General features: G+C 27.0%; 1 protein-coding gene across 1 annotated transcript in view; it reads left to right on the top strand.

The window, feature by feature from the left end:
* The window catches only part of LOC129981637 (cell adhesion molecule Dscam2-like), a 506,908-nt gene that overhangs the window by 354,594 nt on the left and 125,084 nt on the right, over nucleotides 1–27,230 (top strand). Inside the window, exons 13-16 of the mRNA XM_056092554.1 lie at nucleotides 2,365–2,513; nucleotides 15,535–15,666; nucleotides 17,287–17,448; nucleotides 22,089–22,159. Of these exons, the coding sequence (XP_055948529.1) occupies nucleotides 2,365–2,513; nucleotides 15,535–15,666; nucleotides 17,287–17,448; nucleotides 22,089–22,159 (514 nt within the window). The remainder of the gene's footprint in view (nucleotides 1–2,364; nucleotides 2,514–15,534; nucleotides 15,667–17,286; nucleotides 17,449–22,088; nucleotides 22,160–27,230) is intronic.

The following is a 27,230-nucleotide window of genomic DNA, read 5'->3' on the forward strand; positions in this document are numbered from 1 at the left end:
ATTAAAATCACGTAATTGAGAGTGGCGAAATGTCTATTAAAGTCCAAATTGCAATTATTGAAACCTTTGTAAAGAATTGCCAATAATTTTTGCCTCGAAAAGAATAAATATTTATTTTAATAATTATAAAGGTCTATAATTCCTATAATATGCATATATCTATCCAGAATGGATTATTTTTTAAATCATTGAGACAGCACAATTTTTATTTTTTTTCTTATATTATTCTTAAAATAGTTATTTAACTCAAGCTTTAAGGCTCATTCTTGTGATTCATAGACAGTATTTTTTTTTTTAAATTTTATGAATTTGTTTTTGTGTATGCATGATATTTAAAAACTATTGTGCAATAGTCATTAATTTTCTATAAAGCGATTTGATTTTATTTTTGATTTATTTTTCTTTCAAATAGCAAAATAAATATTTAATTTGTTTATCCTTCATTTATAATTTTATATAATAAGAATTCTGCTAAATATACATCTGCTTTACAACCATATAAATGATATCAATTGATAAATTATCAAATGATAATAATGATTCATCTTAATCGTATTTTAAATTATATAAAAAAAAACTAATTTTCCAGGCAAGAGCATGGAAATCAAAAATACATTCTTCAATTAAATCCATAAATTTGATAAACAACTAAATATATTAAAATTCCTGATCAATTTTCCTTATATAAATTACATTCATAATCAAAATTAATCCATTTTATGAAACTTGTTAACTTGCAGAGAAGTAAATGTACATGTCACGTTAAATACATAAAACATTGAAAGTGTATATATAAGCTTAAATATCCTGAAGCCTTATAGATTAAGTTCAAATGAGTATTGACACAATCAAATTAGGCTTATGAACATCAACACTCGAAGTAAACTAATTCAAAAATTGGAACATATTTTTATTTTCAAATTTTTTTTCACTTAACAAAATTTCTTCTGAATGTTCGGATGAACAATAAAATAATAATTTAATCTTCTAATTAGCGTAACTTTTTTTAAAAAGAAAATATGAAAGCAAACATTCAGTCTGCATGTAAGATTAAAATTTTCTACTAATATTTCCACAAAATCATATTTGCCTAAAAATTAGGAAATAAAAAAAAACATTAAGTATAGAAATCAGATGCAAATATCATTAATTTTAATATATCATTTATAAATTCTTATCAATGACTAGATTTTAGGTGAAACGCACTAATTTTCTTACTTTTATTTTGATAAATCTGAAACTATTTAATCTGAATTAGGTTTATTTTTTCGCCATATTAGCATCAAGTTTTTTTTTCCATTATTGCAGCATATTATAAGATGTTCACCTGCAAAACTTGAAAAATAATATGAAACAATATTTTTATGTATAATTAACGTATAAATTCAACAACTAATTAACATTATATAATAACAATCATGCCACTAATTTCCAAGCAGCTGTCCCTGCCCCGAGGCTTAAAAAAGTGAAGTGAAGTGCAAGGAACAGTTCACGGGAGATGGGTGGTTATGTATATATCTTTGTACAAGCTTCAGTGAAAAATCTAATATGAATTAAAATTATATATATATAAAGAGTCATCATTTACTTAGTAATATAATAAACTTGTGTAATCATTCGTCTCAGCCTTTTGAGTGACGTTTTTATAATAGCGGAAATAATATTTTGTACGAAGTCTGTACTTATTTTGATATAATCAATATAGAATTAGGATAAGTTTGTAAAATCCCCACACAAGTGAATTATAAAAGAAATAATATAGTCAACTTTAACTAGTTAACATTTTAATTACAGTCAGAGCTTTCAGAAACAATATTTCTTTATCAAAATACAAATTTTTAAAGTCACATTTAAGCGTCTAATTAACCTATTTTTGAAGAAAAGATAATACATCCATCCAACTCCATTATTAAACTGTCGACCGATTAAAATCTGAAGAAAAGTTAATCTTGGCACTTCTTTAAACACATAAGACAGCGAGTCTTACAAGAGTATTCCATTAAAGTTCGGGAAACTTTACTCTGGAGATAAGGATCAAATTAGCATTGACACAATCACCTTAGACGTATTATCAGCATGGCACAATACACAAACTATCTCACTTAAGCACGTGATCTTTCTTCCCCCTCATTCTTTTATATGACAAGAGCTAAAATGACAAGTTCTTCTGATTTTAAATTGCACGCCCTCAACAACTTTATCGGAAATCCAATTAATACCAGCAGCGGCATTTATCAAAGAGTTTAGAAAGTGACTTTTCGTCGATAAAATGGAAACTATAAAAAGTTAAAAATCTTTCCCTTAACAATGCTTTTATATATAAGTGATTGCATATATATATCCTGCTATTTCATGCTGTATTAGGTACAAACTGGTGGATGAAGAACTGGTCGACGGCGATAGAACGACATTGATTATCGAGAAAGCTGAGAGGAAGGACTCGGCCCTGTTCACATGTACAGCCATTAACGATTATGGCGAAGATTCCATGAACATCCAATTAACAGTACAAGGTTGGTATATTTAAGGAAAAATAATAATGAGATGGATTTTGTGCAGGAACCTTCTTTCTTGAGTTTTTATTTTAATTTTATTCTCTGGAATAAAAACTGTAAAATAAAACTCGCTGAAGAGGTAGTTTTTGTCCTCATTTTCTTCTTAAATCAATTACCCAGGTGATTGATTATCTATATGGGGAAAGATTTTTAAATTTTTCTTTTTGCCTATCTTCAGTGATATATCGTCATTTAATGCATGAAAACAACATATTTCTTTTCGTTAATGATGTACAAATATATGAATGTTTAAAATTTTAAACTGTACACTCATAAATTACGTTGGAAGTTCTCAAAATCATTGAAATAACTTAATATTATATATTAGAGATCCAATAAATCAATTAGTTTCTTCTTGTAGATCAATGTTTTGCAAAGATACATTGATATTTTCCCAAATCCTATTTTTTTACTGATCTTGATAATTTTTGTTTAATAATGGCTTCCTTTACGCAATTAATTTATGTTTCATGAAGGAAATATTGCAACAATTAAGTATAATAAAAAGAAAAATAATTTTCTAATCATAATTAAGATAAATACATTTTTTTTATTTGTTTTTTTAAAGTTTACGCTAGTTTTTAAATGCAATTAATTTCAAAAATATTATTATTGGATTAAATTTGTTGGATGCAGTGCTGAAAGAGCTATATTTATCCATAACAGCACGCGATAATACATATTATTACATAAAAATTCAATTCCAAACGTACAGGATTGTCCTGCATAATAATAAATATTAAGATAAAACTTTCACATTGTGATTTTATTTTCGTTATGAATAAGTATTTAAATTTAAACAATGTGGAAGATCGAGATATGATCTTCATTTCATTATTAATCAATTAATCAGATAATTAATTATCTATATAGTCAAAGGCATTTTTAAAATTTCTTTTATACATTTACACCGCTGCATTTTCATTTAATATATGAAAATAATAATTTTGAATGCAATAATTATTTACAAGAATGTGAATGCTGAGATTTAGACTTCACAATTAGGATGTATAATATTAGCAACTAATTATGTTTGCCATTTATTTATATATATATATATATATATATATATATATATATATATATATATATATATATATATATATATATATATATATATATATTTATATATATATATATATATATATATATATATATATATATATATATATATATATATATATATATATATATATATATATATATTTATATATATATATATATATATATATATATATATATATAATTTATTGCCATAAAAAATTTGTATCTAGATTTTGAAATACAGATTCAAAATTTAGTTATGATGCTTTATTCATAGTTCTGTACTTCTTTCTTAAATTTATCTTGCGTATGAGTTAATTTCAGTCGTCTGACTTAAATTAAGTAAACTTACTCACGAGTTATATAAAATTAGGAAGTTTGATCCCAATAAAGGATCGAATAGGAAGGAAATTGAAAACTTTTGTTATAAAGTATTAATTGGAAAAAAAAACTACTTAAATTTAAGATATGGACCATAATAATAATAATAATAATGTATAATAACAATATCTAATGTTCCATTCTTCGTGACTTGTTCCAGGAGAAAATGCTCCTTTTATTTAACTTGTCATAGACTAAATATTATTTGACATACTACTTATTGTACTACTTGTTTGAAAATATACTTAAAAAATAATAGCAATATTTCTTAGATTTTAATTTCGAATTATTCAGATAATTTCAATGTTTTAGAAGAATTTGTAAAATAACATTGAATTCTGATTGAGGAAAAAAAGTCTTGAGGAAAAGAATTGTGAAAGAGAAGTATAGTTACATGGACTTCTTTAATGTTTCTATGTATTTTATGTTCAGTTAAACTTCTTTAATTTTAACTATACTTACTATATTTTTAACTAAACACACTTCCAAACCTAAGCATTTCTCAGACTCATGTAAGTCTTAATTTATTTGTTTACTGAATTTCAAAATGCTGACAAGATCTATTATTTAAAATAAAAAAGACCAAGCAGGCTACATTTATTTAAATGAGTTTCCTCGTAAGCATGTTCTCAAGTAGAAAAAAACTCGTAATGAGCATTTAAGCAAATACTTCACAAGTATGAACAAAATAAACCAGCTTTAAAAAGTGTCTAAAAGCATTTAAATATATAACATTGTTTGCATCAATTTCGGAATGGGAATTAACACACAATAAAAATGGTGATATGTTTGTCATTTATAATTTCACTGCCATATTTTTTTAAATTACTGACATTATATTCTACCTTTTCGAATGCAAAGTGAAAGTATTGCAATCATTAAAAAATTATATTTTACTTTTCTGATATATCTCATAGCTTCAGACTTCCCAATCAGAAAACAAATTTTTAAAAAATGCTCTATATTTGTGAATAACGTATCTAAAACCTTGATCGCTGTCTGAAATTTAGTACATGGCTCAGAAACCAAATTAGCAGCAATATGTCAAATTTTAAAAGAAATCACTCTAAGAAAATAGCTTTGTTTGCCAGCCAGTGAACATATTAACTCGATACTTAAAGGAAGTAATAAACTAGAAAGAAGACATTTTGTACATTGTTTCACCATTAGAATTATAAATCTGTTGCATTTTTGAAAGTCAAAGACACTTTTTCATCTGTTTATCCGTGTGTAGGTGAAAATTATAACATAAAATTGCAGAGACTTTTATAAATGAAAGTTCATATGTTGTCTTTTGACTAAAATAGTAGATTCTTATAGCGACTTCAAAGATTTATCACCTCCCTTGTCACTGTTACTAATGCATTCGAAGGATGTAAGTCGTTATAAGGAGAATCAAAAAAGCACCATTTTGTATGGTTGAGATGAACTTAACAGAAATTACAATGACTGGAGGTAAACTCTATGGAGTACAGTCCTCATATCCTTCCATATGCAAAGTATTATCTTGTCTAAGTATACTAGATAGTTTTAAAAAGGGCATTTCCGTTGGTTTAAAGACTGAAGGATTTTAGAATTGTAGAGAAATTGTAGATATAAAACGATAATTTAACCTATTTCATAGCTATTTTTGAGCAGCCACTGAGAGTTTAATTCCTTTGTTTGATTTCATTTTGAGATTTTTTTTCGGATATTGGTATCCTTGAATTTTACAAATTATAGCTTTCCTATACAATGTATCTAAATAAAAACTAAAGCCATTAATGGAAAAAGGAATTTCGGCCAATAAACATTAAAACTGTTTATCATTATCAAATCTGTGAAAGAGAACATTGACTTAACAGCAGCTTTCTCATATTTATATCTGACACTCCTTAAATGTAAATTTATTTATTCATAATGTATGCTGATATATAACAGAAAAAGTAAGAATTATTACAAATAAGATGATGACAAATACAGTCAGATGAATAAAATAATATGTTTAAATATAGCTCAGATTCAAATATATATTCAAGTTTATTAGAGGTGGTTATACAGCTACTGATTGAATATCTATAATGCCAGTGGAGAAAAAGCTGTGTAATCTATTATATTCTAAAAAGATATCTATTTTATTCACTAACATAAACATTTTGTTCTCATATATAAAACTCGAATTAAAGTTATGCGACATTCATAAATTACTGGAAAATGTTTCGATTTTTTTTTTTTTTTATGTTTAAGAATTTTTTTTAAGTTTAAATTGTTCATTTCGGAGTACAGTGTTAAAATGACAATAAAAATATACATTTTATTCAAGCAAACAATTTTTACTCAACACATCTATTATAATAATGATTGCAAATGGCAAATTTCTAAATCATTAATGATTTTTCTATATGTTTAATTGAAATAAAAAAGCAAAAATTAAATTTTAAGTTTTTGAAGTTAATAAGTGTACTTCTAAAAACTATAAAGTTTTATATAGTTATACTATATAAATATAGTATAACTATATATATATATATATATATATATATATATAGTTATACTATATTTTTATAGTTAAACTATAAAGCTTTTATATAGTCCCCAGAACTAATTTTTCATATTTAATTTTCCCCGAACTATTTTTTCATTCTTCATATTCATATCAATTTTCATACATCAACATTGCGAAGGAAAAATATATTATTCTTTTGGGAATAAAATTGATTGAGTTATGAAATTTTGAATAATTCCATTTAAATTAATTAAGAATTTTTAAATAATTTAAGAAAACAATGAATAAAGCAATGCGTTGTCTTGAGGCTTTTGTTTTGGCTAAAACTTTTAGTTTTATTGGAAGTTTCATAATTTTGCAGTGGCAAAAGTAGAAGTATTTAACTCCTTTATTTTTACTTATTTATTGCTTAAAATTTTAATGTATCAAAAATATTTTACAAAATATGATACATGGAACAGTTGGATTGTAGAAAATATCGGAATTATAATTTATAAATAATTTATTTAATCTATCAAAAATATATAATAATTTACTTTATTTATTATTATTTTGTAACGATTGTTAATATAATTATTTAACAGCACAGAAATCAAATCTGCAGGATCAAATCCACGATTAGGGTGGATACTCTATATTTTTAAGAAATGTGTCCTTCGAAAACACATTGCGAAGCTCGATAACTGATAATAACGCTTTATTTCAGAAGGATACACAAAACAAAAACTGCAATTCACAGAATATCATTTACAGAAATCAATAACACGCGGAAACAACAGACTTATTGTTAATCATAGAGTAAGCTTTCCAGCAGCAGGGCATCTAGATCTCTCTATGATTATCCTTCTAACAGAGAAATCATAAGACTGACGCAAATATGGAGTTTAATAGATATCGCAATAATTCTTGTATTTTCTAGAACTCTTCTTCTTCTACTCAAGGCCGGGGATTACTGGGTATCCATCAAACATCAATAAAAGTATATACAACACACTCCCTCTAACTATAAGACTAGCTTTGCAGGAAGCAATATTACAGATTAGTAACTATATATTACGTCCGAATAATTATAATAACTGATGAGTTTTCGCTATCACATGTACAAAGTGACTAGAAAAATTTAGAATATAAATTCGCTTTCAGTGAAGAATAAATCATTAATCGGACTTAATAGCATGAGGTCTTTTGCAGGCAAATGTTCCCACGGCATTAAGATTTGGCAGTTTGGAGAGGGAATTGCCGGATCATGTGTCATCTTCGTCACCTGTCAATGGTTCAAAATTACGACAAACAAAATGGTCAAATAGAGCTCTCTTAATGCTTTAAAATGGAATATAAATCTAAAAGAACTAAATTACTATTTTCCTACCAATTGAGGACTTATTTATCTTATCTTTGAACATCGCCATTTAAAATAGCTTTCATTTATAGAGAGAACAAAATGGACAGGGGAGTAAAATGATCAATTAATATATAACAGTAGAGATAAACTTATTGAATATGGGAAATTGAAATGTAATATATTTATAGGCGCATCAGTTGTTCCAATCTATAAGAAAATGCAGAATTTACTGATTTCCTATAAAGTATCTATACTTCTTGTAAAAGAATGTAAATAGGTCCATCACTGATTTAAATATAATATAATTTCATAAAATCAGTTAATGACCAAAACTTTTAATCGGTTTTAGTGAAAAAAACAAATTTTTAATTATTTTTATCACGTATACATGGACCAAACACCTATGTTTCGAGCACTTTTCGCAAAACTTGTAAGAAGAAACTCATGTGTATTTAATTTATTAAAAATATTTTAGTTCCCATAAAATACATCAAAGGAGGCTTTGATATCCCGAAACGAGGTTATTAAACAATCATATTTCATACATTCCGTAATGAAATTTCATTCATAAACTTCTAAAAACTATACAAGTAAGAATTACTTAATTATAAATGTGATAAAAATAGATCGTAATTTTTCCTTAGCCATACTTAGAAAGTCCAGATCCTTCCCTAAAAACAAACTAATTACGAGGCGTGACATTCCTCGAAAATTTCTAAACGGCAATTTCGTCGCTGAAAAGGCAAAGCATTACATTGATTTGCCTCCTAGAAAAAAAAAAAGGAAGAAGACCAAGTAATTCTAAAAGGCAATCAGCGTTTTCTCCTCCTGGCGATTAGTATGTCTTTGCTAGTGATATCATTTTCCTTCAAGGATATTGAATTTCTAATTACTCTGTCATTATGTGCCATAATGTGGAGTGCAAATGACGTGCTTGGCGTGCCGAGCTTCAATATTTGAATCTCATTTCTTGATGCTGAAAAGAAAGAAAAATGTGCAGCAAAGAATGAGCGGCAAATCGCGTTCCGAGGAAAAATTATTAAAAATAAGCCTCGCAAAATCGAGCATTATTGAAATCTAATGATATCTCTGGGGGCATAAAAGGAACGATTACGTTCTTAGTCGATACCGGTGTTTCGGTGTTCTTGTTTTTTTTTCATGCTAAAGTTTCCCCATAATTATTCTATCCGTTCCCGTGCAGCAAAAATCACTTCGCTTATTAAAATTACATCATTGTTATATTTTCGACGAAGCAGCAGGGATAATTTTCTTAATAATGACGGTGTTTCGAGTCATTTAATGTTGTTAAATCAAAAGAAATTTATTTTCACATAGCTGATGTCTTCCATTTTTTTTTCAACTTTGTTTATTCGAGAAAGAATACCATACCGTGTAATTGATGATTAAATTTATTTTTAAAACGAGTTCTGTGATAAATATGTGTTAAATTGCTAATACCTTTCTTCATAATTCACAGTAATTACCTAAGTGAACTTTTCTGTAAATTTGAAAAGAGATATTATTAGTAAAATTTGTTTTGTTTTTGTTTTGTGTTTCACGAATAAAATGCATAATTTATACACCATTTTAAAATCATAAACTTAATTTTGTGCATAACTTTGCAAAACAGCCAATGTTGATCATCACTTTCAATTAATTTCACTTATTCAAAATATATAATACTATATCATATTCTCAATATAATCATAATCAAAATTTTTAATTGGTCTATTTTAAATTATTTTTGAATATTTGCATAAAAATCATATTTTGTTTATAACGATCGGATTTAATTTATTTTTTTTAAGTTCGTCTCAATGAATACCTAATATACTTTTTAATTTATTTACTTTATTCAAAATAGGCAGAAACTACATAAGATTATTAGTAGCAGCGGATATTCTATAAATCCTATAAATTCAAACTAATCATTCGCTTTAAATGAATCGTAGGTGTAAAAATATAGAAATTACATATCCATTCCATTCAATATTTCCTTTTCTTTTCTCACTCTATTTTTATGAAACATTTACCAAATGATAATCGTTTTTCTGAATACTTCTTTTGTTATCACATTTTCAATTTCCTTCTGCTTGAATTAGCTTATTTTTATAGTGTATGAAATACAGTAAGTAAAAAATTTAATAAGAGGATCTATTATTCTGAATACATCTAAAATAATTGAAAGATAGATCTGAGAAAGATGCCGGCGTCCTGGCATAGGTGTAGCGCATCCTCCTCGTGATCTGGGCGTCCCTGGTTCGAATCACAGTTCGTGCATGGTTGTTCTTCATCTGTGTTCTATCTGTGAGGTGTGTGAATGTGCCCCTCTGTAAAAAGGAGTTGTGCAAGCGAATGTGTGTGAGTTTCATGAGCTAGAAGTCAGACTTCTGCCCGGGGGTGCTCATGGGCCTTTACCTTCAGAAGTTACTGCACTCCCTTTCCATGGTAACGCGGGCATGACGTCATCATCATCTGAGAGAGATGAATCAATCTGACTCATAAAAAATACTGCAACATGTATTGATTCAGAATTTATTTTACAAATAAAATTGAATGCAGAGAAGATCTATTTATTTGTGACATTTCCTTTGAAGTAACTAGCCTCTTCAATTCAGTTCTCAGCTACCTATTCATGCAGAAATGAATATGTAGATTAGATGCCACATATATCTTTTGTAACCTCGCCTAGTATCTTAAACACTGCACATTTTCAGAACTTGAGAAACCGTTGCCTCTTTCACAAATTCGGCATTTAAAAAAATTAACATGATGTAGAAGTCATGAGAAGTCATTTGTCAGTATAATTAACCTAATTGTAATTGACATCCAAAGGGAACTTGTGAGTATGTCTTTATGAGAATGAAGAAAGCCCACAAGATTTGGCCTCCTACCTGGCAAGAATGCCTGTAATAGCAAGAGAGAGTGGTCTATTCAAAACTTTCTTTCTCATAAATGTGTCATCTCTGAGAACGCATGGCATGCATTGGCGTACGATAGCTACGAAATATTAAATTTTGGAGTGAATTTATTTTGATAGAATTTTTTGTGTCCTCCTTGGCGAATTATTTGACTATTAAACTCTGGAATGCGATTAACAGCATTCAACCGAACCGAATTTGAGCTTTTTATTTGCCTTTAGACGTTTTTTCTCAACAGATTGAAAGCAAAATTTGTCACAAAATTTCTCTTGTAATCACAAAATCCGGTACCAAATTCGATATATTTAATTCATTGCGTTTTTTTTTAATTATCGCGTTTATAAGTTTCTGAGAGTACAGACAGACAGACGGTCAAGTATTAGTTGTATTTGGCTCCAAATTTGATAACTGTCAGCACTAATGATGTTAAATCTGTGAAACGTATTTTATTTATCTAACTCTCTTTTTTAGTAATTCTCTCGTTAACTTATATTCGAACAGAAGGACGTCCTCTTATCAGATTTTACTTAAAATTAGATAGAAATTTTCAAATTTGGCTTAAAGACCATATAACTAATTTCACCCTCCTCGTTCAAAGCATTTTTGAGTTAGCTTTGTCACAGACAGACGGGTGGACATTTTCCAAAAATGTTTTTCGAACTCTGATGGGTTTAGAACTGGGATATTCTTCAAAATCTTGAGTTCGGAATTTTTTTGACTATTACTATACTTTTCTCTATATTATGTACACGAGAAAGGAAAAATCTACGTACCTGGGATGCACTTAATTCATCAAGAAGAGCGATTTCTCTGACTTTTCATTTAAATAATACTCCTCGATTTTTCAATAGAAGAGGCAACAATTCCTTTTCATTAGGAAAGTATTTTTGATATCCCAAAAGTGTTGTCAGTTGTAATATTTAATATTTCTACTTCTGATAATCATCTGATTTTGTAGGCTTATTAATATAGCTTAAACTTTATGATGCTGTTTGGCAATGCGAATAATTTCTAAAATCATAATAAGCATTTCAATAAATTAGACTAAAAAGTATTAACAAATTTCAGTGATTAAATTATAAATTTAAAATTAAATCGCCCAAAATGCTTAACTTTTAATTATTTTTTTTCTCAAATATTGCTCAATTGTTAAAACGTTCTCATGAACTTTTTGTAGTTTCATTTTCTTTTCGAATATAATCTTCATTTTATTGTTACTAAATTACTCAGTAAATGATTATTACATAATCAGTGACAATTCTGACGCTGATTGCCAGTGCCAATAATTAATAAAATCATATTAAACATTTCAATAAATTAAACTAAATAGTATTAACAAATTTCAATGCTAAGATTATAAATTTAAAATTCAATCTCACAAAAAAGTTTAACTTTTAATTATTTTTTGCTCAAAGCACAAAATAGTAGATTAAATGCTGAAGGCCAAATATGCGGAACTGAAAGGAAGCAAATATCGAATATTTCCAATTTTTATAATATTATGCGGAATTTCTGTAACATTAAATAATTTGAAATCAAGGACTTGACTTCAAATCTTCACAGAATATGAGCAATTTAAAATCACAAAATAAGAGCAAATTTGTTTAATGAGAAGTGGCTACTCGATGCTAACATTCAATGATGAATAAATGAGCCAAGAAGTATTCACAGAAACTGAAATATTTGATCTAGAAGATTCAGATAGATTTCAACACTACACTCACGTTTTGCATAAATATGTGCAATTTCAAGTGCCCTAGAGGAAAATGATCCATGGTGATTTGGAGAGCTGTCAAATCTGTCAGCAGGATCTGAGTGAGGTTTATTTCAAGTGCCATAAAATTATGAAGCATATCAAGAAATGATGCACGTTCATTTAAAATCTAATTGGAACTATTTTGTATGGTTAATCTTGCCTTTTTCATTTTCTACGAAGTAGTTTGGAGGAATTCATTTATACAAATCATAAGCGCTTTTTGATTTCGAAATGTTTGAAGAGGATTTTATATTTGGATTGCTTTTATGATGGATTGAGAGCTTATTAGGATGTCACTATGGCTAAAAGAGTCTCTTCAGTATAAGTTTTTAGGATAGAATGTAATGTAATTTATGAAAAGTGTTTTTAATAAATATTTAACTAGTATGATAAAAAGCTTATTTTTTATTTTAAATATTTTCAATATATAATTCTTTAAATTAAATTATTCGAAATATAATGACATGTTGAAATCAATTTTCAATTTAATTTAATTTAATGATGTCATAATTATATAATTAAAATGTATTTAGAATTATATAGAATTATTATAAGTAAAAAGATTACATGATTATAACTAAATTTAATTTATTGCTTAGCAAAGAAATATTTTAAACTGATACAATATATTTGGGAATCTCTAAATGTCTATTATTCCAAAAATTTAGCATATCAGAAAGAAAGTGAAAAAATAATTAGGAAATTTCATTTTTACAAATGAGAAAAAAATTTAAATAAAAGTTCATAAAGTTGGATTTTTTAATTTAATAGAATTCTCACATTGTTAAGAAATAAATAAAAACACTCAAGTTATAACAGCTTTAACAAAAAATATCTTTATACTAAATAATAACTACATATTTTAACAATAAATTTTGAATTTCTAAATATATACTTCCACTACAGATATTTTTTTAACGCATGTAATCAGTGAATGAGATGTGAGATATGTCCCTGATTCTGGTGCTAATAAACTGACGTGCCTAAATTAGAAATGATCTCTATTATTATATTTCAAATGCACGTGGTTGCAACGTGAAGGAAAGAATAATATAATGTGGAAACGATTCCATGATGATATCGATATGTAAATGTATTCAAATATTATAATCCTTTTATCATGTAAATGACTATAAAATGTTCTTCCGATTCAAGGTTTTATTCTAAATTCGAAAGAAGTCTTGCATAATGGCAAATCTTTGCTGAATTGGAAAGTAAGACGATTCCGACTTGAAGAAAAAAGTTTTGCCTCATAATTTTAAATTTTTATGCATTGTACATTTCAGTTTTATTTTAGTGCACACTTAATATGGATATTTTGCTACAAAAAAAGTTTCAGGGGAGTTAATTGCAGAATTTGGCATTATCATATGAAATAATTTAATATTATAGATTTAAAAGCTGCTATATTTAAAAACTCCAGATTGTAATGGTGTATATGAGAGAATTATTTTCGACTTTATTTAAAACTAGAAAGGAAATTGAGGTAAGGCTCATTATTGAAAAAGTAAAACTTGCTGCTGAAAAAGTAAAAAAAAGAGAGAGAGAGAGAGAGAGTGAGAGAGAAAGACCTGCATCTGGAAAAGAAAATGAAGAATTTCAGATGAAAGAGAAAAAGAGACGTTTGTTCTGCTTTAAAAAGCATGGTTTACGAGCGTTGATTCAGAATGGAGATAGTGGAAATGAAGTTTATTTACTGAATGCTAATCTGGATTTTCTTAAATTAGAGTTTAGGAAATAGGTTGTAAACATTAATTACATAAGAAGCTTGAAGAACACATATATTGAAATTAGAAAATATCATTGAATGGTGATGCGATCAACTTTGTGTAACAATGAATGGCAAATATCACGCCTTCCATGATAAATAATAATTAAATTTCCATTTAATAGCAAGTCATCTCACTTGTTACATAAATTATAGATGTTCTTCCTAAATATTATATATATTTATAGTATTATAAATTCTTCCTTTGCTTTAAAAAAATATATCTGTTCTAAGTTGGTTTGGTCTTGCTATTTCAAATATGGAAGATATTTTTAATAAATATTTGGGATATTTTAGGCACTCTTTCTTCAAATAAAATCTGTATATTAAATATCCTGAAAAATCAGAAATAATTATGATTGATACAACATATAAACATTTTTTTTCATTATATGCTGCGAATTTGCATGCCTTAGTCAAAAAATAATATTTCAATAATTACATGAAGACATATAAAATATTTTCTCCAAAAAATAAATGCATAAGGGATTATATTTTCACAATTTGAATATCTTCAACACTTTTTCATTGATTTTGTTTTCATACTGTCTTCTTTCACATGTCATTTGAATACTTCATAATTCAATAGGTTTTAATTTTTTTTTTTAAATTTCTTTATCATTTTTTAAATGATTCTATTTTTAAATTTCAGGAAATTAACTTCAGAAATAAAATAAGACATCACATTTGCTGCTTGGAAAAATTAATAAAGCCTAATTTTTTAATTAAGAGATATTTAAAATATTTAAATATATATGCATTGGTTAAATTATTTTATATTTCATTCATGCTTTGCTAATTAGTAATGTTTGCCTCTATCTTATTATAAGCACATTTATTGATAACATATAATATTTAACAATTTCAGATAAAGCATTTATCCATCACATAATTAAATGTGCATTCAGTATTCTTATGAAAATAAGAACGTAAAAGCATCTGATGAACTGTCCAATTAGCGAAGATGTAAAATGATGGAATTTCATGAAATTGCGATTTGCATGTATATGTTTTCTTTGACAAAAACTACTCCTGATCTTTAAGTAAATCTCCTATTTTTGATAAATTAAACTTCATATTGCAATTAAACAATAGCTATATTTATAGCTTATGATTGATAGACATAAGCTAGATAGTTATAATAATGTCAAGAAAGATTTTGACATTAATTCATGAATTTCGTATAACATTGGTTTATATTCTAAGAAACTAACTATTCTGTTAAATTACCAACGTCAAGTAGCTCTATGCAAGAATGCTACAATGTTTAATTACTTTTCAGATATCCCGGACGCTCCACAAAATTTAGAAGTTCATGACATATCCAGCCGCAATGTTAGACTCACATGGAATAAGCCCTTTGATGGGAACTCTCCAATACTTCAGTATACTGTGATGTGGAGGCAAATAAACGGTGAGATATTTTTGGAGTGTATCGCAACAAAAGCGGATGTAAAATTTTGTTAATAGAGCAATAATTTGTGATTATTTATTTTTTTAAAATTTCAATCAAAAAATAATTTAACTACTAAAAAACATCAAATTAAAATCATTTGTGAATTTAACAGTATTATATTCTCTACATATTGGATAAAACAAATGTCTTGAACTTCTTGGTAATTTTTATAAAACTTTTAACTGATTCTGTAAATTTATTTATTTCTACGAAACTGATTAATGAACACTGATTATTCAAAAGGATTCAAAGTATTGCCATTATATTCTTTGTAACTTGAATTTGAATTCCTTATAAATTTACGAAACTAATCATGGAAAGTTTCTTTTATTAAGGGAATACATAAATTCTGAGTTTTTGATGAAAAAGTATATTTTATTTTTGGGAAGTATTCTTTTAATTAATAGTAGGTAACAAAAAATTGTTTAGGTTATCAGTAAAATGAATGACGCTTGAAAAATAATATAGTTATAAATTTATGCGTTGAATTATATAAAAATGCAATATTTTTTAATAAATAAAAGGACCAACACCTAAAAAAACTGTCCAAGCTGTAATATTCAAACAAAAGTATAAAGAATATTCAATTTATATACTATTTAAAAATATATTATTTATATATTATTTAAAATATTGAATTTATATACTTTTTCTTTTAGACTAAACGCAGCGAATTTTATAGATTTCAGGATAGTTTTACAGATTTAAGCAACTTTATTTGTTTAAAAAAATTGCTAGAAAAGAAATATTATAACTTTCAACTAAAATTAATTCCTAATTTTATAACTTTTCCCTGAATTTCATATTTTTAGTACGTGTTTTGTGTTTAATATTTTATATTAAATTTAAGAGGAGACCTTATTTTTTTTTCTGAACAAACTATACAAATAAATTTCGAATATTCAAAATTTATTAGGTATTTTCTTTTCTATTTAAATAAATTTATTTATTAATATGAACGAAAATTACATTCACTAACCAAATTTAAATATTCATTAATACTCAATCTTGCAAAATAACTTTGTAAGAAGTATATATCTATTTGCATTCATTTCATTGTCTTACAAACCTATTTGCATCTGAAACACTCCTCTTAATATAAGTAGGCAATTAAAATGATTTTGATGTTTATGTCAATTACGAAAAGTATAATTAATAATAACATATGTATCAATAAATTAATCAAATTTAATTATGAAAAACTATTAATTTCAACAAAATATAGAAACGTACAAACTGTCAAGTTTTTATATGCAGCACATAATTTTGCGCATTTTAATCCCGTAGAAAGAAAAAGGTAAGAAATGTTTAAAAAGTCGTTCAAATAAGTTTTTGCCATATGTGTTTCCTCATAAGTTTCAATTTCTTAATTTTATACAAATTAGCTAACTTTTTTAAATGCCTAGTAATAAATTTAGTAAGTAAGAAAAATTATGCTATATTTTTACCATTTTAGACTATTTCAGTTATTACTGATATCAATTTAGATATAACAATAGAACAACATTCAGATGATTTGCTTTTCTTCTCAGAAAATATTTAATTGTTTAAAATGATACAATTAATAAACTTTGCTAGGTGAAGTTGTTGGAGGACCAATCAGTGTCCCCGGTACAGAAACGACGCTGACCGTTCGAGGTCTCAGACCCAAGACCAGGTATTTTTTTCGAGTGAAGTGCCAAAACTCTTTGGGGGAGAGCCAGTTTGGTGCTGAAGTTGCAGCTACCACACTGGAAGAGCGTAGGTATACAATTTTCTGTCCTCATATCTTAGCGCAGGACAGAAAAATTTATCTTCCTTAAAATCTTACTTCAAATTATTTAAAATTTATTTCTTCTATACTTAGAAAGTAGTAGAAGGTAAGTATGATTTATATGGCGATAAGAAAAGGCTGTTCATTATGTGTCATAATAAATAATCCCTAAAATCTGCTTTGAATATCCTTAATATCCTTATTTGTTTTTATTTCTTGTTTTAATATTTCATTATAATACCCCTTCATACTTTTCCATACTATATTATTTCTTAGAGCTACGAATAAGATGAATGAATTCTTATCTTAAGTTTTGATTAGTTCTTCTTTTAGATAAAATTTAGGCTTTGAGGATCTACATAATATCTGAATGTATGACACGTTTTAAAAATATATGTACAAATGAACATATATTTTTAAAACAGTTGGCAAGACAATGCAGCCTATTGCACATATTTTACAATAATGTGCGATATTATGCTATACTATTGAATATTCAACTATTTTATACATATTTTAAATATTGTTTTATATCGTACAATATTGTGCAATATATGTGTGCTATAGAGACATTTGTCGAGGAAGAATATTAACGAGCTAATATAAAGAAATAAGTTTTATCCTTTTAACTTGCCTATGATTTGATTAGCATTTCGAGTTCGGAAGCTCTTGATTGCTATGCTACTGGACAGCATAAATTGGAAATGAGGTACCATATATTGCTCGACTGATTTACGTAAGATAGATTTGTAGGTATTATAAACGTATTTGAGGTACATAAATAAATAAATATTATAAAAAAGAAGTAAATAAAAAATGACATGAGAAATCAGGAATTGTTGACTTATATCATGATGTGAAAATGGCAAACCCTAACAAAATTTATTTGATATAATATATAACCAAAATCAAAGCCTAACTAACATCAACTTCTCAGCTAATCAATCAGGAAAATAAAGTAATATATGTATTATTCGTTTTAGTATTCCGAGACTGTCACTTTTCGACGATACTACTTCGCTAACGGAAGTATGACAGCATCTGCTAATTTGTATGTCATTCTTTTAGTTTAATTTCTAATCCATAAAATATTTTTTCTTCCATTTTTTCCCCTTTTTATCTCGTGTCGTATCGTTTCTGACAGTGCTATTTTATTTTAACTCAAAATTTCTTATTCATTGCTCATGCGGCTAGTTCAAGAGGGGAAAATACTTTCTGAAGTGGAACGACGAATATTTGATATATTATTAAACGTAGCCGAAATTATTTTCTGTTATCAATTCCAAAATGGTTTCAAAATATTCAATAATAAGTAAATAAATAAGTCCTTTAACATAAATAATTAATATTATTTCTCAAAAAAGTGAATTTCCAAATTTTAAGAATAGAAATAAATATTCAATATCATCAATCAATTTATTTTATCATTCAATTATTTTATCAATTTATGAAATCATTCAATTTATTCATTAAAATTGAATGTTTAGGCCCTTTACTGTAAATAAATTTTGTTCTAAAGCATTTTATTGTGAATTGGTATCTTTTACCGACAATATTACAAGTTACCCACAGTTTTTACGCCTTTTAAATCGGCAAATAACCAGAACTCTCCTTAATGTTATATGTAAACTTCCCCTCCTTTCATCTTTCCCCTGACTGCTATTTGCACTAAATAAAAGCATCCTGATTCTTGCGCAAAAGCGCGAAGGGGTTTCAAATCTAAACTGTATCTGTGAGATTTGATGCTATCATTGTAGTTTTAAAACAATAAGTAAGCATGGTAAAATATTAGAAATGAGTGAAGAATGCGGTTCCTTGAAAAAAGTCATTTTTCCTAAATGAAGGTATAAAGGGTATTCATTCCTAGTTTCCAGTTTATTGACTTTGCATATTTCAATATTCATCTGATCAGGGGTTGCGATAATGGAAGTTTCCTTATACTGCTTTCTATACTGGATAAAAATGGGCATTATTTACATTACAAAGAAATACATTTACCATCTGCATTTAAATGTTTTTTTAAATGATATATTTTTTTTAGTTTCATTCATTTCCCAATCCGGTGCCTTTAATACATTATCTTTTATATAAATAACAAAAGATTATCATTTTACTTCGAATTTTTATCAAAATGTTTATCCCTATTTGGTCGTGTTGACTAAGCAAAAAAATTCTCAATCTTGCTTTGCAGACCAAATAAATATAAATATGCATAACTTGAGCTCGTAAATATGATTTTTTGAATTGCAATTTCAGTGTCTTTTAAATACTTTTTTTCTATGCTTATTAATTTTATTTCAAATTAACACATCTTTAATGATTAATTCAGATTCAAAAATGACAAAAATTATATAATTTTACCGTTAAATCGTTTATACGTATAGGAGAAAAATCATTATTTTTATTGTAGCCTCCGTACCAATTTAATACAGTGGGACCAAATGAAACCTTATTACTGAACCCTGATATCCATCGGAAAAGTCAACATGACAGAAAATGGATTAAAACTCCGCAAAGTATTAACTTGTCTGGATGCGTAAAGCTCTTGTGTGTTAGGTAACATCCGGCTTACAAGTTCCTTTATTTAATAAATGAAGTTTTATAACACAGTATCAAAGAAACCGTCCAGTTTTTATCCTAGAGTTTAAGGATGAAAAACACTTTTGACATTTTAATCAAGACAGTCTTCTGTAAGTTTTTATTAAAATATTATTTTCCGAAATTAATGCGTTGAAAGTTATGAAGATGCGGTAATGAATTATTATGGAATCAGAAAGCTGGTTATAAATCATTTCTTTTTTATTTATTTAACATAAGTTCTCAGTTAGTTTTAGTTTAAATTGATATGATTTTTTTATAGATATCGCTGCACATTTTAGCTTTGTTACAATGATACATTGCAAATTATATTTCTCGGTTATTTATTGAGACGTTTTCTACTTCCCTTAACTTGCGGAAATGCAAATGTTTTTTTTTCACAAGCTGGGAGTGATTTTGTTCCCAAAAAACGCATTGTTATGACACAATGGTATTATTTCCATTGGCGAATGTATGGAAATTTATATATCTATATATTAGATAGCAAAAGAGGAATAAATGCATAGGAAATAGTTTTCTTGTTGCTCTTTAAGTAGATAGACACTATTGACCGAAATGCCGACAAAGACATTCCATTTATTATTCTTAAGATCCTTATCTAGTTATTCATGTTGAAGAAAACGATTTTTCTTATTTTGGGATACCGAAGTTAAACGGATGAAAATTCTTTTTTACAATAGCATGCTTATAAAAAATAAATCTTCTTTGCTTATCACGTTTTTTTTTTTTTTTTTGCTTTGTCTTTAATTTACAAATTAATGCTTAATTATTTTAAATGTTTACAACTAAGTCATTTTTATAATTTATACAACTCCTTATTTAACTCATTTATGAGAAATAATTTGGAAATTCAAATTGGGTATATTTTTTTCAACGGGCTCTAAATCTGTCAAATCACGTTAGAAAAATGGTGGAAAATTAGTTTAGTATTTAAAATGTTTGTCAAAATTTAGTGTAATCACTAGAAGATATATAGATATGCGCTGTCGTAAATAATATTTATTTCTTTATCCAGTATTATTTTATAACCTAAATGCATTTCCATCAGCGTGGCGTAAATTAAAAAAAAAAAAAAAAAAATCTTCTACAGGAGATTCTGTAACAGAATTGGGGAGATTACAAGATGTATGTGAGCTCTGTTGATACTTCATCTTAGAATTTGATATTTAGAGGAATGAAAGATCATCTTCTAAATGCCCACACACATTTCTTTACTTATTTAGGTCTGTCTATCTGCGCGATTGTCCTACAAATTTACCATATGTTGAGATTTTTTTAACATTGTAATTATTTGTTATTCTTCTAGAAAAGTATCCAAAACATATAGTACGTAAAAACCTTTTTGTTTGAAAAAATATTTCAAAATGTAATATAGAGTTTATGTAACGAAATCAAATTATAAAAGCCTAAATACATAATATTGTATAACTGAAAATTTAAGACGTGTATCCATACTAAAACGGAAAAATGTTCTTTAAATTAATTCAGTTAAAAAAATCAAAATAAATCGGAAGTTTTATTTTATCTAGCGCTATCAGGAAGTTTGGATAAATTTCCTTTTTAAGGTAATATTTATGAATTTCAATATGAAAGAGGAATAGTAATTGATTACTTTAAAATATACTAAGATGAATTTTTTCTGAAGAGTTGAATGGCTATCTCTAATTATTATATCCGAAATATAACTGTGTTTTTTCAAGTCAGTAATTGGGTAGAGTAGTTATTTTTTTTTCATTGGACACTTTTTTCAAAGTATCAGTAGGAACTTCAGTATAGATATTAACTTCTTTGCAAGTAAAATATATAATTTCCTGGAGATCCATAATATTTTCCAAAAAGACATCAACCTCTATTATGAAGAGGTTATTTTTTTTTTCTTTCTAAAAAGGAATTATTACATGCCATAACTTCTAATAGTTATTCATAATCAACAACTCCTATTCTTGAGAACAGTATAAAATTAAACTCTGAAATACGACTTTCGGCTAATAATTTTTATCTGAATACATGTATATATTTCTTTTTTTAGCTCCAAGACATGCTCCAGAAGAAGTAAGAGCCATAACTTTATCTTCAAGAGCAATAAATGTCACTTGGAAAGTAAGTATCGGTCTCTTATTCCTTTGCACAAAATTACATTAACTTCAATTTACCGTTTTAGGTAATACCACGTAAGCCCAGAGAAGCGTTAACTACTCCCAAGAGATTTTCTATGAAAAGTTGAAATTTTAGAAGCTCTTAAAAATCATAAATAACAAATCAGCAGATGATTTATTTTCACAGTTTTTACAATCTAGTTAATTAAAAGGTTTTTGGTCAATTTTCAAGGATATAGATTTCCGAAAGGACATAAGAATCATGAAACAGTAATTTGTTTTTAGCCAAAAAAAAAAGCTTTTTTTTCTCTAGAAAAAAAGAACACATTAATTTTATTCCTTTGCAAGGGTTTTTATTATTTCTTCATCAAGAATCATTTATAATTTTAGATTAATTGGTTTATGGAGTAACTTCTTTAGCCTAAATGCTCTGAAGTTTTCAAACAATTGTTTTTTTTCAATTTATTTAAATTTATTTTCAAAATTTTTTCTGTGCATTTTTTTGTATGTATAATTGAATTTCTTCAAAAAATAATATATAGTACAAAGTATTCTTATGTATTATACATATAAGTTACAGATAATACATCATTGTCCGTCCTCTCTATAAAATTCCAAGGCAGTTCATAGAATTCTTGTCGTTTTTTGGCAAATGAGGAAATATGAGTATATTGCTTTATACTTTTTAACAGTATAATGCAATATACTATTAAAAAATATATGTACTGTTAAATACTATTAAATCAACTGTATTTTGCAAATTGTTGTATCTGGAAAATGTATTATTAAGCAAGGATATCCAAAAAAATTAATCTAACAATGTGGTCAGAAATTCAAATCCATTTATCAGAAGGCAACGGAAAAAATACCTAGAATTTGGAAAAATATCTGATTTCACAACTGAAAGCTCTCGTAAAAATTCTCTGATTTAATAAAATGTCCTAAGGGACAAATCGTTGAAATTGTCTTTTTTTAAAAAGTAAATGAGCTACATCATCTTTTGTCAGTGTTAAGTTTAAAAAAGAAAAAAAAGAAGTTTATTCTTCTTAATGCCTTTAATTTGTCAAAAATGTTGATTAGCATATTTTGATATTTTTATGAGAAAAAGGGGAAAAAATGATAAGATATTAGTCGTAGCGCAGTTTTTTTTAAATTTATTTACATCAGCTAGTTTTTTCCGGTTGAATCTTTTCTTAGGTAACTTACATTCAAGTGTTTTATAACGGTTACAGTGAAAGAAAAGAAAAGAAAGAATAATAACTTTTAAGGGTTTTTTTTTTTATCCTCATTTCCTCTAAATAAAATTAAAGAAATTAAAAAAGACATTCTAATGAAAATTCACTAAAGTGATCTGAATTTTAAACCCGCTTTCGCAAACACATGGAATAATAGTAAAGAAAGTTTCTTAGGCACTTTTTTTCACGAATTTTCGAATGCTCATTATAAAATTTCTGGGAAAACGTTTACTAAAAACAATTCTTATTTTCAGAAGAATTAGCTAACAGGCAAAGAACTAGCGTTAAAGAATTTAAGTTATGCATCACTGTTTTACAGACGCTACAACTGCTTCAAACTCTAGAAATTAAAATATCACATAGTAAGGAGATTGCATCCTTTTCGCTGCTTATTATAAGATATCGGAATGCCTTATTGGATATAAATTTTTAGATCCTCTGTTATAATATTATGATAAAGTAAGACATTAGATTAATTTTTGATAAGGATGACTAAGTAATAAGATCTTTACTATCACTGTTCATTTGTATCTTATTCTTGCTCACCTTTTCATAGGATATAAAATCTCCGATTGGGGTATAATAACCTGACCAAAATGGCCACCTCATCATAACGTTTCAAATGATTTTTACTGCTTTCATTTTGTGATTATACGTATTTTTTTTATTATTTGGTGTGATCTTCTTAAGATAAATGATATGCAATATGTTCCATGACACATTTTAAAGCGTGTGGACTTCCAAAGAATTTTTTAGCGATCTTATCTGTGAAAAGAATATTGGTTGAAAAAGAAATTCAAAAAATGGAAAATAAGAAAGCATACAGCAACAAAGGCAAGATTGCAGGAAAATAAAAACAGAAAAAGTTATTACAAAGATGCTAGTCTTTTAAAGAAACTCTAAAAACGCTAGACTTTGTGGTATTAATAATGGCTGTTTAAATTCAAAAGAAAGTTCAATTTAGTCCCCTATGTATCATTTGATCAAAAATCATCTCGAAAACAAAGTATGTTAAAAGTGGTCAGACATTAGCATTGATCAATATATATTAGTCTCCTCTATAATGGTCCTCTGTGATGATTATTTTTTATGTTCTACCATTTATTTCTATTTTTCAAAATGTAACTGTAACCCACCGCATGCGTGACTTCTTTAACTAATGAGAATAGCTTATTTTCTTTTAATAAGGGTTATTCGAAAATGAAGTGATCGGGAGATCTCGGATAACAAGCAAAGTGGGAGGAAATTTGGCTACTTCAGATCCATAAATCAGTTTTAATTTTCAAGTGCACTTAGGTAAATCATGATATATCTTTCTACAATTCAAATAGAAATGTTATCTAAAAATATTTATCGTGTAATTATCCTACGTTTACTTTTGAATAATATACATTTAATAAATTTGGTCACACGTTGGTCGTTTCTAGGAGTATATATTTATATACGTTAAAGCATATATTCTTCAGCATAAGGCAATCAATAACTATTTTTCATTTATATTAATGTATAATTAGATAAAGATTTATTTTATATTCAGCTTCTTGATGTATTTTATTCATTTTTAGTATGTTCTGCTTAAGTAATTATCATTTTGGTATGTTGTATGGTATTTTGACATATTGTTGACAAAAATGGTAATTACTTTATTTGCAATTGCTTAGAGTAATTATCATTAAGGCAATTTCATTTCTATGAACATTTTCTTATGTTAGAGTTCGTAAGACTTCAAATCCTAATTCATAAGCTAACTAATCATGAAATATATAAAAAAAAAACTTTTATTTTTAAATAATTTTTAATGTGAAATTAAAATTCATTTGAAATATCCTGTTATTATTTTTTTTATTAAATTGTCTTTTTAAAATTAATAAATTTCAAATTTAATTTCCATGGATTAAATTCAAAATTAAAATTTCTTTTGTTCCAGTTTCAAAAATTTCTTTAACATCTGAATGTTTTTTGTTTCAGAACTTCACACACTTACCACCTCTCAAACGGTGCATTCTATCTCGATAATTAGCTTTTTCCACTTAGTTTAACAACATGCATTTCGAACTTCCCAATACCGCTTCTTGCAAAATAAAAGAAAGAAGTGATTCAGCTAGTTACTTCGACTTCATTGCTTCATACGCAAGTCTTTGGAAAAAATCAGACTTTTTTCTTCTTTCGTTTCCCCATTATTAATTTCTGTGGTCAGCTGTTTCTAATTGGACAGCCTCATTTCTTTCACGTCAGGCTGATTATTTTTTGTTCTTCTCATTTGCACTTATTGAACTTCCTATCTTAATGGCATAAAACTAGGGAACCATTACTGAGAAATAATTATAACCACTAAGAGATATGCTGATTTTTCCCCCTGGGAATGGACACATTCATAGAAATACAGTTTGTGATGATTTTATTTTTTCCTAATAAAACTTTTGATATGAAGTTCCTAAGTTACTATAATATTATTTTAATAGAATTTCATTATTATGTATTTAAAACGAGAGAGTCATAGAGATTAAAAGGTCTTATTCAATCAAAAATCAGTTAAATATTTATATGGTTTATCAGTGGCGTAACTACAAAGTGGCGGGACAAAAATATTTGAGGGAATTTATAATCCTAGGACTACTGACATGGGGTGCTGAAATTACATAGAAATAAATAAACTCTCTCCTAATTTCACTGGATAAAAAAATAGGTTCCACATTGAACGTTTTCTGACAAAAAAAAATGTTGAGTTGCCTGGATGTAGATTGAATGAAAGAAATTGCAGGTTTCCCACCTAGCCAGACCAAACTATACACCATTTGTTCTATTACTTCATCTTGTAAAATAGATAAATAATAATAAAAACATATGTTGGTACACCAAATTGATTAGTTCCCTCGTTGGGTAATATACTCATTTTTGTAAATATTACCTCAATGTTTACAGAATAAAACTAATTATTGAATTCCTATGAGGAACGATCTATTTACAATCCATTGATAATGTGAAGAAAAGCGCAGACTTTATTTCTAGTACTGTCAAAACGTGCCAAATTCGAGAAGCATAAAAATTACCTCAATGTTTACAGAAAAAATTACCTCAATGTTTACAGAAAGGCACTGTTCTACCTTTCATGAATTTTAAAATAAAAAAAAATAGCTGAACTGCTTTTTCTAATTACATTACCATGTTGTCTTTTTATACGACAACAACGGATTCCGGATAAAAGATTTTCCAGATACTTATGCTTCTGGAACTTGTTGATTCTTTTTGATGATAACAGTTGAAATAGCAGTATATAAAAACATTAATCATGCCTTTTTATTTATTGATTACTATGAAATAAATTTAATTGCTTAAAGATTTAATAGTTTAAACAAGGCATCATCAAATATTGATAATCTTGATTAGTGGAAATATAATTAAAATTTTACGACATTAAAATGTGATGCCGCTAATGATCTTTTTATATAACTAATATTATAATATTATTATTATCATTATATGGGGTGTTCCAAAAATGACCGGTATATTTCAAAAATCAATAAAAACTAAACGGGCAGCGATAGAAATATACCGTTTGTTGCAATATGCTTGGGACAACAGTGAATTTTCAAGCAGACAAACTTGCAAAATTAGTTACAATTTACAACAACAGATGGCGCGGCAGGCGATTTGAAAGATATAGAAGAAAGCGCAGTCTGAGTTAGCCATTCTGTAAGTCGTATTTCTGCTTTAAACGTGTCCTGTTCACAGATTGCAAATTTGTTGAGAAAAAATGGTTTATTCCTTAGAACAAAGGATTTCTCTGGTTTTGGAATTCCACCGCGTAGAACACTGTGTTGTTGCAACAATACGAAGTTT

Source organism: Argiope bruennichi, chromosome 8, assembly GCF_947563725.1.
Source record: "Argiope bruennichi chromosome 8, qqArgBrue1.1, whole genome shotgun sequence".
NCBI lineage: Eukaryota > Metazoa > Arthropoda > Arachnida > Araneae > Araneidae > Argiope > Argiope bruennichi.